Source organism: Nanorana parkeri, unplaced genomic scaffold (genome assembly GCF_000935625.1).
Source record: "Nanorana parkeri isolate BGI_ZX_2015 unplaced genomic scaffold, ASM93562v1 scaffold4, whole genome shotgun sequence".
NCBI classification, from domain to species: Eukaryota; Metazoa; Chordata; class Amphibia; order Anura; family Dicroglossidae; genus Nanorana; species Nanorana parkeri.
This window is the reverse complement of record NW_017306272.1, coordinates 3,976,278-3,988,862: the sequence shown is the minus strand read 5'-3', so window position 1 is coordinate 3,988,862 and position 12,585 is coordinate 3,976,278. Positions and strand designations below refer to the sequence as shown.

Here is a 12,585-nt window from a genome sequence, read left to right as displayed (position 1 = left end):
AAATATCTACATGATTTAATTGTTTCATCATACAAGCGGTAGTTTATTTTTTCTTTTTAATGCATGTACTGTTTTATTGTTTTATATATTTATATTTAATTTTTTTAATATGTTTTTTATAGTTTGTATGAGTCTTCTTTTGTCGTAGTCATGCCAGTGTCACACATAATCTGTACACTTATACGTAAGCTTCTTCATTGTGTGTAACGCCTGTACGGTGAAGGAAGTATCAGTATATCGGCTGTGAGTTGCTGAAGGCAGAAGTTGTAGGGGGCACGCTTCCTTTATGATGAGGATTTTACGCTAACACGTTGGTGGACTCTAAAATAAATTCCGAAACACCAAGACTCATCGCCCAGTGATTTTACACTTGCCTTGTCTAAAATATTTGTATTTCTATTGAAATGTTAAAATGTGGGATTGTATTGTGTTTACAAGTCATGCAACTCTTTTATTTCGGCAGTGACTGACTAATGTTTTCCAGTAAACATGAACGTATTCGGTATTAGTCATACTGCAAGGATCGGTACATTTGCTATCTGTATTGCATAATCTGTATACCTAGCATAATATAGCTAGCATAATATAGCCATAACTTTCTTTTCACATTTTCCAAATAATTGACAAGTCTGGATTTAGTTCACATAAATAAGTATGACCTGCAATTCAAGCAAATGCTGCATCTTCTAGATGAACAAAGGGGGATTAGCATTCAAATATTTGAAGCACTTGTGTCTATGTGCAAGTTGCAATCCTGGAAAGTTTATTGTGGCAGTTTTGCATATGTCTTGTGACATTTTTCCCTTTTAAAAGAGACGTGATCCTGAGAAGTGGTCAGCATTGTGTTTTATGTGGGCATAGTGCTACTTTTAAGCAGCAGAGGAGATTTGTAAATTTAAGCTGCAGTTTAAAAAAATCTGACTCATAGGGGGTTTGTTCACACTAAAATGTATGTGCCAATGTGCAATGCTCAAACAGGTATTAACGTCATTTGTAATATTGTTAATAGGGCTGTGGAAATTAAAGTTTAATTTCTCGATTATTCGTTAAATTTTTGATCGATTTATAGGCCAATGTAGTTGGATCTCTATGTGCGTTATAATTAATCGATTGTAAATAATTTTGATTAATCGAACACGAAAATTTTAATCATTACCAGCCCTAATTGTTAATTTAACAAGAGAAATCAAAAACAAGTAGTAACGCAATACAACAACAGCACACACACACACACACACTCACACATGCACAACAGAAACATCAGAGACAATTAAAAAAACACATTCACAGCCACACTCATACACTTCAGTGCTCTGAGAAAAAAAAAAAAACAGAAATAGTAGCATGAGACATTATTGCTGACACAAAGGACATATAAAGTTTGGCTATCCACAGAAAAATACCCTGAGCATTAAACATTCACAGTTCAGAGAATGGGTCAGTCCCCAGGGAGGGTTTCCAAGTAGGGTCCCCAGAGACTTTGAGCCAGGTCTGCCAGATCTTATAAAATGTTTGCGGGCATGCTCTACTGTTACAGATTATTTTGAACTTGGGAAACAAATAATTTATAATACCCACTAATTCGGTGAGTTTGGGGGAGAGCTGCGATTTCCAAATTAAAAGAATAACCTTCTTGGCAGAGAAAATGATCATGTATTGACATGCTGACTAGCATGCTAACAAGCAGGAAACCCCACTTAATGATTGTGAAATACAAAACACAGGTCATCACATCCAAAATGCAGCATGCAGGACTTTTTTTATTTTGGTCCCAGCAGCAGGGCAATAGATTTTGTAATTCTCGCTTTGGCAAAGTTTTAAAACAAACATAAACCAAAAAAAACAACTATTATCTGGAGATGTTTGTTAGACATACAAAAAATTGTGAATAAATAAGGTAAAATTGGATCTCATAAATTAAACATTCAATAAATATATGCTATTGGCCTGAGATTGTACCGAATGGGCATATATTTATTGAATGTTTAATTTATGAGATCCAATTTTACCTTTTTATTTATTCACAATTTTTTGTATGTCTAATAAATTTTGATCTAATTTTTATACAAGCAATGGTTGTATCTATCTCTCCACAAACCCTTTTTTCCCCCTCTTTTGTTGTAACTAATGTATTATAGGGGGAGAGATCGTATAAGGGGACAGTGTTGAGGCTAGGGCTGCAACAACTAATCGACATAATCGATTATAATCGATTATTGAAAAAGTTGTCAACTTTTTCAATAATCGATTAATCGGCTTCCGATCAGTTGGCCCTGTTCACGGCTCCACACACGCTGCACCTCCTCCCCAAATCACGCTCACCGCTGCCAGACCCGCATCCACGCTTTACACGACGCACCTATCTCAGAAGCAAGTTGCTGGAAGACTGCTCAGGTAAGCCTGCACTTTCCCACACATGGTGCTCTATAATGTATTGCTGGGATTTGTAGTCCTCTATAGCTGATGGTACATTGTGCTGTATATTATACATAGGAATACAAATCCCAGCAATACATCATACACTGTATGTATAATGTATTGCTGGGATTTGTTGTACTCTTCTATAGTTGGTGATATTCTGCACTGCGCTGTGTAGAGGACTACAAATCCCAGCAATAATACATTATACAGCGTCATGCGGAATTCCACCAGCTATAGAGGAGTACAACAAATCCCAGCAATAGTACATTATACAGTGGTGCAATGCCGAATACCACCAGCTATAGAGGACTACAAAACCCAGCAACAGTACATTATACAGCGCAATGCAGAATACCACCAGCTATAATGTACTATTGCTGGGATTTGTTGTATTCCTCTATAGCTGGTGGTATTCTGCATTGTGCTGTATAATGTATTATAGCTGGGATTTGTAGTCCTCTATAGCCGGTGCCATTCTGCATTCATTGCTGTATAATTTTACACTTTCCATTTCACTATATTGCACACCACACTATTTTTTTTCTTTTTTACTTCCACCACTCGAAGCTTGCTCCTGTGATGGACTGCAATCTCAATACAAACTAGTAGTCCCATCACTGGAGCCATGTTTTAAAATGTATTTTATTGTTTATCCGATTAACCGATTAATCGAACTTAATAATCGGCTAACTAATCGATTTTGAAAATAATCGTTAGCTGCAGCTCTAGTTGAGGCAATGCACAAGTTTTTGTTTTGAATCTGGAGATGTTTGGAAAACGAATCGGATTATTACGAGAGTCATGTATGCAGGTTTTCTTCTTATCATTGCTGTTATGAATGTTGCTAAACATCAACAATAAGAAGATAGCAATGTGGAAACAATGGGGCGTATCATTTTGCAAGATTTTCTATGTCTGTGTCTATATACTGTATGTTATAAACCAGAATTATTATGGGAAAACATTTAAGTTGCAGTATTTACCTGTATAAGCTTATTTTACTTGGTAGAATTCACGCTCTCTGGGATGATTTTAGCAGGAGTGAATATTATAGGCTATGACTCAATATTTTTTCCTAGCTGTTTTGTATAGTAACCATGGTCGGTGTGATGTGTATGAAATACACTGACCGTGAAATCTGGACCTCAGAAACCATATGCCCCTACATTCTCCTGAAACCTGTCTTTTTGCATCCACAACTACCTAGCAGGAATGTTCCTTGACAGTGTGAGCCCAATTAGACTGAAATCGCCTCTTTGTTTTGAAAAAAAAGTGGAGACGTTTTAGTATCGCAGTGGTGCCATACATGGTTTACTTTTTACGTGTATAAGCTTCATGTTGCCTGCCTCAGTTTAAGAGACATGGTGGGTGTGGAGGAGGTAGTCTTAGAAATGGCATTTAGATTTCTCATCTTCACTAATAATGAGACATTGTCCACCTATGTACTAAAGTGTATTTAAACAAAGACACAAATTACTGTTCAGAAATGGTGACTCCAAGGCCGCAGTGTAAGACTAACAGTCAGTTGGACTATCTGGGATTTTTAATTTGTTCATGGTCACACAATGAATGGAGGCAGCATGGTCACAGCATGTTTTGTGAAAGAAAAAGTGTTTCTGTTCTATTCATTGAAGGACACAGTGGAGATCTTTAGGCCTGGTTCACACCTGGCCGTTTTGTAGCACGTTCGAAGGCTCTGCAAAACGCTCAAACACAGAAATCCCATTATTTCCTATGGGTATGGTTCACACTTGGGCGTAATACAGGCCGTATGAACGAGCTACAAAACCCCCTACGCCCAAAGAAGTACAGGAGCGTTTTTGTTGTGCGTTTCCGTTGGGATACAGCCAAGTAGCCCTCGGAAACGTGCGTTTGTACTGCAAAACGCGCGACAAACGCGCATATTCGATACGCCTAGGTGTGAACCCAGCCTTAGATTTTGACCATTTGGTTATAGCGCCACCTTCAGGATACACTAGCCACAAACAAAAAGCACAGCCTAATGGTGGCCCTTGCTGGTAGCCAAACCCCCATCTGCTAGAGGCAGCTTAGTTTTTTGCCTAATGTCAAGGAGTAAGGACCTAATCTCCCTGCTGGGAAACTTAGTTCCTTTTTCTTTTTGCAGGGAATCTTTTTTTTATTCTTTTCTTCAGTCTGCAAGACTTTCAACAGCTTAGCTGGGTGACAGGCTAGATAATATAGATCCTTGTAGTCCCCCCAGTGCAGCCAGCAAGTGCATGCAGAACCTTAGCTATGTGCGGGTTCAGCTGTGACAGCCCTATTCTGGTTCTAAGGGCAAGTGTTCTCCAAGGAGGACACGTATGACTGAGTGACCTGTTGCTCTGTCACAGTGCCCCCCCTCAGATGGATGGGTCCAAGCTACGGGGAGAATCAGCCTGTCACAGGAATGGTATCCTCCTTTTTGTCCTTGGGATGGGGTGGGTATACACCCTCCTTATATCCCTGGGTGGTTTCTGGGTACCTCATTGCCCTTTGTACCTCTGTGTTTGTCTGGGAGCTGCTTAAATGATTCTGTATGTGTCCCATTCTACTTTCTTCTTTTCCATTGACATAACACCGTAAAAGGGGATTTATCCCCCCCCCCAAGGACGTGGACTTTCGGGGGGGGATAAGTGTAAACCAGTCTATGTAATGGATGCATGAATTTTAGGGCTGCTGTTGGAGTTTTTTTTTCCTCATGGAACTAGAAGGCCAAGTATACAGGATCAGAGAGTTCTACAACAGATATGGGCAAGTGTTTCCTGGTTTTATTTTTTAAATCAAATGAAAGTGCAAGTTTGGAATGAAGACTTGTAGCGTCTACATCCAATCCCCACGGTGCCTGTAAAAGTCATTTTCTTAATTACTGTAGCTCAGAGCATGATTTTCCCAATTAATGAGTAAACACAGCCTCTCATTATATTTTATTGTACCTGAATAGTTTACAGCAAACTTGGATGCTGTCCAGTGCCATTTTGTAACCCTAAAACTAAAGATTATACTTACCCTTTCACTGCCAAGTGTACAGTCTTCAGTCGCTGGGTCTGAAATGAAAGTGCCATTGCCACATATTCAAACCAGTTATTGCCATCTATCCTGACTTTAAGGGACAGATAATGGGTTAAAGGATTGTCACTAAAAGGCTGTTGGGTTTTGAACCTGGCTTAATAAACCCTATATCTGCATGCTATACTCTTACTTTTCTCCTGAAAGCCCAATGGACATGACTTTTCACCAGATCTTGTTTTAGCCATTCCCAATGTCTATGGGCACCTGTAGGTTGTGATCAACATTTCAGCCTTGGCCTTTCATCTGTTTTATTTATTTATTGTAAACCTACTTGGGGGTGTTTTTTAGCTCTTTCCATCTACTTTCTTCATAGCCATAAACATTGAATTTTGGTCCATTTCCGCTTGTATATTCGTAGAAAGTTATTTTCTGTTATCTGTCGATTATGACTGACTAAAAGGGATCACATTTTCCATTTCGTCCCAGGTAGCAGGATTAGGTGCCAGGTCAATGAGAATCAGTACATACACACATCATTGACAGAGAAGGTCTAAGGCCTCATTCACACGAGAAACGGCCGGTACATACAGCTCCGTGCTGCGTGCACGGCCGTATCGGGCAGCTCCCGGGAAGGACAGGCGTGTGATAAGTATGCAGCCCCTGTCTTTCTCTGTGGGACTTCGTGGCCGTACGCCACCCTGCGGGTGTCCGTACTCGTACGCTGACGGGATTGATCCTGTCTGCGTCCTAACCGGGAAACCCGCATCCGTACGTACCTGCACTTAGGGGTCAGCGTAGGGCGGCGTACAGCCACGTAGTCCCATAGAGAAGGACAGGGGCTGCGTACTAATCACACGCCTGTCCTTCCCGGGAGCTGCCCGATACAGCCGTGCACGCAGCACGGAGCTGTACATGCCGGCCGTTTCTTGTGTGAATGACGTATAAAACAAGCTTCCTCTGTAGATAAGCTTCGTATGTATGAGTAATGTAATGTTTGCTGCATGATATCATTGAGACATGGAGCTTTTATCTCAATCATGCATACATAATAAATACAAAGGAGTAGAGGATGTTCATTTAGCAAAGCAAATGGTTATATTGCAGAGTGAATATTCGTAAATGGTAAACATGTGTTCAGTTTGAGTACCCAATCGTGTGTGAAGGAAAAAAGAAACAACTGGATTTTTGCAAGCACAGGATTGGTTAATTGATGTCAACACAGCTTCACCTTTTTTTTTTTTTAATGCCAAGTAGAATATCTCTACAACTTTAATGAATCAATCCCACTATGTACACTGCCTGGCCAAAATAAAAAGTCACCACTGGGATTTCGTTTTGTTTTGATCCTGGGTTGCTTTAGTTGGTCAGGTCTAGGTTTAGCAACATTATGTCTCCACAAAATGAGGTCAGCTGTCTACCTGAATATAGTGAATGACCAGGTTTTTCCATCAATGGATTTTTTTTCTTCCCTGATGGCACGGAACTATTCCAAGATGACAATGTCAGTATTCATCGGGCTCAGATTGTGAAAGAGTGGTTCAGGGAGCATGAGACATCATTTTCACACAAAGATTGGCCACCACAGAGTCCAGACCTTAACCCCATTGAGAACCTTTGGGATGTGCTGGAGAAGACTTCACTCAGTGGTCTGACTCTCCCATCATCACTACAAGATCTTGGTGAAAAATTAATAAAACTCTGGATGGAAATAAATGTTGTGACATTGCATAAGCTTAACGAAACAATGGCATGGCAAATGTGTGCCGTAATCAAAGCTAAGTCCAACAAAATATTAGTGTGTGTGTGTGTGATTTTTTTTTATTTTTTGGCCAGGCAGTGTCTGTTTGTATCATAGGGAGGTCATTGGAGACAATGGAAGTTATAACACAACCTTTTTAGAGGCATGTTTTGGAAATTAAACTATCTAAATCCCCGCAGAAGTTAACATATTTCAGCTCATCGGCCCTTAGATGTGCTAACTATATCGGGGGTTTTTTCCCTTTATTTTTACCTGGTGAGCCTGCCAGGAACACACTTCCTGTCCTAGAGTGGCAATGGCCAGTGTACTATATCGCAGATGGAGCAGTGACGTCACCTTAAGCTGCTCTCCGTTTATTCCAGCGCAGTCCGAACGCCAGACGAGGCAAATTGCCTTGTCACTGATGGGCTCGGTTTACACCACCGCGTTCTGGGGTTGTGAGCTTAAAAAAAAAGTATGGCATGCAGTACTATTTTTTAAGCACACAGTGAAACGCAGTACAACCTCATTGCAGCGAGCCCATAGAACTGCATAAAATGTGACATTTTAATAAAGTTCTACAAAAAACAGTGCAACGCAGCTCAGTCAAACGCATCAGCACTGTTTTGGGGACACACGCACAGCATCAGCTGTGCAGTATGAACTTACCCAAAGACCACAAACTGCCCCCCCCCCCCTCTCCCACCCTCCTCCTACGGTAGGGACTTGTTTGGTAGTAAACAAGATAGCCGGGAAAGCTGATACCATTGTTTTCGGTTCAGTGTACAGCTAGTTAGTAAGCCGCAATATCTTACATTTTGTTCTTGGGTTTGCATGTCCTTTAAGTCATGTGGACCTGTTTTATTACATAGTGAAAGAAAATGTGTGTAACTCATGGCAACTAGAAATGAGCAAAACGCATTTCTTTTACTGCTCACCAGGATTTGCTACAGATTACTCAACCTCATAACTGCTTAGGGCAGGGGTAGCCAAACTCTGGCCCTTTAGCTGGGGTGGAACTACAAATCCCACAAGGCATTGCATGATTCTCACAGCCACATACATGACTCCCAGATAGAGATGCATCATGGGATTTGTAGTTTCACCAGAGCTGGCGGGCCAGAGTTTGGCTAGCCCTGGCTTAGGGTCTATGTATAAACCGTTCAGAATCATTTGCTCTATGACTCTCTGCGAACATTTGTTCTGTGTGAATAGAAGCAAAAACCAACGTTCTTAATATATTTTCTTTTCAAGTCAAATGTAGTATTTCATTGCGTTCGACCTGAAAAGATGATCTACTAAGAACATTTGTTGTGGCCTCTATTCGCACAGAATGAATGGTCACAGAGATTTGCAGGTCCAACTGCTCTGCAAATTGTTTATAAATAGACGTTGCCAATTCAGATCAGTGTTGTATTATCATTGCAGTAAGACATTGTTGCATTTGTGTCAAATATTTCATTATTTAGAAGGATTGTCGTGGCTGCTGTTTTATTCCTTTTGTGTTAGTGCTGTAGAGCTCTGTGCTCTGTGTGAACTGAACCTGAAGGTTACACATGAAAATGTTAAATGAACTGTAATCATTGCATAACTCTGTAGGAATCTGGCCCTAATTTGCCGAGGTCAATGACCGTATATCATAATCTCAGTATAATTGTGAAAACTAGATTTTGCAGGTTTTTTATGGTTTTTAGTAAACAATCAAATAAGTGCATGTGGATTCCAAGTAAATTCTCTTCTCGGTTTCATTTCCATACATGCACCAGTGAACAGTTCACCGTGCTAACTGGCCTGCATTTTTGTATGATAGTATTAGAATTTATATTCAAATAAAACTTTTTGAAACGTTTTTGGGAACCATTTTTATTTGTCAGCAGAAACACATTTATTTAAAGGCAAGTTCAATTTTTTTATTGTCTGTATATATTTTGAGTCATTATTGTACCATATACTTGAACATAATTTTTATTCTTTTATGTCTGTGTTTTTTTTTTTTAACAAGAAAACCAGGAATATATACAGGGGATAAAGTGTACTTGCCCAGTGCTTCTGTTTTTACATTTGAGGGAGAGCAGTGCTACAACAAGACAAACTGCTTTACAATATCCATTGTGCTGGTGATCTAGGGACGTATGTTGGCCACTCATTGGAAAAGTCCTGCCTAAAAGCACGGCTATGACAGTACCTGCTGGTAACATTGGTAACCAGAAAAGCATCTTCTGTGTGCCCTGACCCTGGTTTGACTCTCCATTTAAGTCGGGTATATTCTGTTTGTTCAACCTGCCGGCTGAACAAAGAAAATAGAACAGTTTCCTCCATCAATGCTTACGAGCGTTGACCAAGGAATCTCTTTTTGTTTGTATTTTGACAGTGGCCGCTGTCAGAATACACAAACAGAGGCGGCACCTCATTGGCTGCTAGCTCTGTTCGGCCAACAATTTTCTAACTTGCTTCTTCAATCAGCTGATCTAGGGATGCTGGTCGGAAAGGTGTCGACAGCGGCACCCATGCATTGAATTTCATCTGGTTCTTGATGAAGTGTGTATACCCGTCTTTACGCAATTAGTCAAATAAAATGCGCTCCTTGAGCTAATGCCCACTCAAAAAGGGTTCCTCAGTGGGCAGTAAGGGTGCCTTCATTGACCAAGAAAGCAATAGATTTACATTTGTGAAATGACAATTATGTTACATTAAATGCTGCAATAACCTACCACACTTAATGATCCATTTCTCTACAGCAAAGTCCAAATCCCATTCGCACTGCCACGGTCTCAAAACCACAAGGTATATGTGGTGCCCAGGTGACCACACGGATGGCGCCGTGCAAAAGCACCGTATGACAGTATGGGACATTGGGTATTGAATAAACATATCAATACTTTAACAACCCTTCAAGTGTGTGCCGGTGAATTACTTTTATTTACATTTCTCTACAGGACACAAATGTTTTTTTTTATTGGAAGGGATCCATGTTGGAAGTTAAACATACAGTGCTACTTTCTTTTCTAATGTGTACATCATTTGGCGCTTTAGTGTCCTAGCCATGCTTCAGATTGTGATTGCCACTACTTAGGGTAACCTTTCATATGGGGAATGGAAATTGTCCTGCTGGCTGCTGCCATAGAATGAGGGTTGACATATCTGCCACTGTCTCTGACCGCCTTCTAGTAAGCTTTCCTATTTTTGGTATGTTGTTTCTATACAGTGTTCTGCTGGGAAAAAGAAAATGATATGAATACAAACATCTGCTCTTTTGTCCGACAGCTGTATCCTCACAGCATTTTTTATTTAAATAAATCCAAGTGGAATTCTGTCTAGCCATGGACCAAAATGTAGACTGTACAATATGGCTTTTATTGCCATAATAGACAAAAATGAATTGGCTCTTTTAAAGTCTGGGATATTTCATGTATGGTCAGCTAAGCTAGTCGCTCCTATCCACAGTATCTGGGTCTGTGTTGTAAACATACACTGGTCTGTTGGTTCAGCACATCGTTGACATAGGTAAGTTGACCCTGTGTAAGTTGGACTGCAGTTATCGGCATGTTTAGCCTAATTGTGGACTAATTAACCACCTGCTGTCCGGCCGTTGTAATTAAACAGCCGCACGGTGGCTTCTTGAATGCGGGTGGGCGTTTTTAAATGTCCTATCCCGCCAAGCTCATGCCCGCCGCACACGAGCAGAAAATCGGCTTGAAATGTCTACAAACAAGTGTATCTAAGAGACGCCCGATCGCTTGTATTATGCGTGCAGGTGTGCAGCCCCCCTCCACGTCCACCAATCCTGAGGTCCACTGTGGACCCGGGCCTGGCACAGTGGCTCTGTGAACGGAAGTCAGAGGTTGATCAGTACACGCTCTCCCTCTGAATGCAGGAAGTGATGTATATTACATCACTTCCGCATTCAGCTATCATTCCCGGCTTCATCAGCTTGTCTGGGGGTCCCTAGGTGACTTTAGGGGTCTTAGAGACTACTGATGTCTCCACAAAGAGGGCCTGTCACTGTATATTGGCTATCACATAGTGGGCTTCTTAGCCTACCTATGTGATGGCAATAAAGTTAAGTGAAAAAAATGAGTTACAAAAACAAATTTAAGTCGCATATAATAAAAAAATTAAAAAAAAACCCCACAAAAAATGTTTAAAGTTCCCCGCCCCCACATAAGCCTGCAAACATGCGTCGGGTGCGCCACATGCGAAAACGACCATTGCGCCGCACATGTTACATGTCACTGCGAATGTCGGAGCTTGAGCAATAATTCTAGGCCATCAATCACTGATAAGGCTAAACTGATGAACAGTAAAAGCTTTAAAGTGTCGCCTATGGCCAATTTTGGGGTATGGTAATTTTTTGCGATTTCGCGGGTATGCGCTCTTATGATATACACATACATGTTTTAGAGCTTTCCTTCCACTGCTTAGTATGTACCGGTTGTTTCAAGTTTCATGCCTGATGGTCATCTGCTCGGTTAACCTTTTGAAAGAAAAGACTGTGCAGTCATTTGAGGATTATGATGATACATGTATGTGGCTCTAGAATTACTGTTTATATTATTCCCTCCATGTTATTGGTTGTTAGTACATGTCAGAACTATTTTTATTTGTCAAAAGTAACATTTGCCACAAATTAGGCATCACAATGTGATGGAGTTTCTGGTGGTCCAAAATGCTTGTATATGGGAAATGTAATGTCTTACCAAGGTGTCATAAAAGCAATGTCAATTTAAACCTAAAAAAGCTGAAGTGTGAAAAGTGACCTCCAGGCAAACCAACTAAATACTTGATTTTAATCTACATGTGAACTGTCTTCTCTGACAAAGGATTTGGAATTCTGTCCAGCCACTTTTGCGATTTTATGCACCTTTTACCAGTCAACATGACCAGGAGCGTGACGGCGCATTCTTTGTTTAGAAATAAAGTGGGGTCACTTTCCTTTTTGCAGCTTTCTGATTGGACAGGTAAGCACAGCGTATGGCCACCTTAAAAGAAAAGCAGCACATTGATAAAACATCAACTGTTCACTTTGTGCTCCTCCTGTCAGCACATGCAGCACAGCATGGTTGGTGCCTAGTGCTGCCCTTCCCCGCCCGAGTCTCAGGCGCTTAACAGAAGGCGGATATCATGACCTGCTTCAGGTACTAATGGTGTTCTAGGCATAGATCCCCTATATGACTTTCAGTCTTAAAACATCTTAATCTGTTTCCAAAAATGTATTGACTTGGAGTGACCGATTTTTATATGTTTTTGTTCTGATCAGCAAATGCTCCAGACAACTGAAAACCTGAAGTCAGAAGGTGAAACCGAGAAGAAAGCATGTCAGGAAATGTCTGCAAAAATCCTTCAGCTTGAAGAAGACCTTTTGTCTGTGACTCAGAAAGCCATAGAAAAGGAAACTGAATTAGACAGGTACTGCTGAG

The 12,585-nt window shown here is 40.7% G+C and overlaps 1 protein-coding gene across 2 annotated transcripts in view; it reads left to right on the top strand.

Moving 5' to 3' along the window:
- TAX1BP1 (Tax1 binding protein 1) overlaps positions 1-12,585 on the top strand; it is an 82,169-nt gene that overhangs the window by 49,646 nt on the left and 19,938 nt on the right. For both annotated transcript variants that reach the window (XM_018576270.1, XM_018576261.1), the window contains exon 6: positions 12,426-12,574. In XM_018576270.1, coding sequence (XP_018431772.1) covers positions 12,426-12,574 — 149 coding nt within the window. The remainder of the gene's footprint in view (positions 1-12,425; positions 12,575-12,585) is intronic.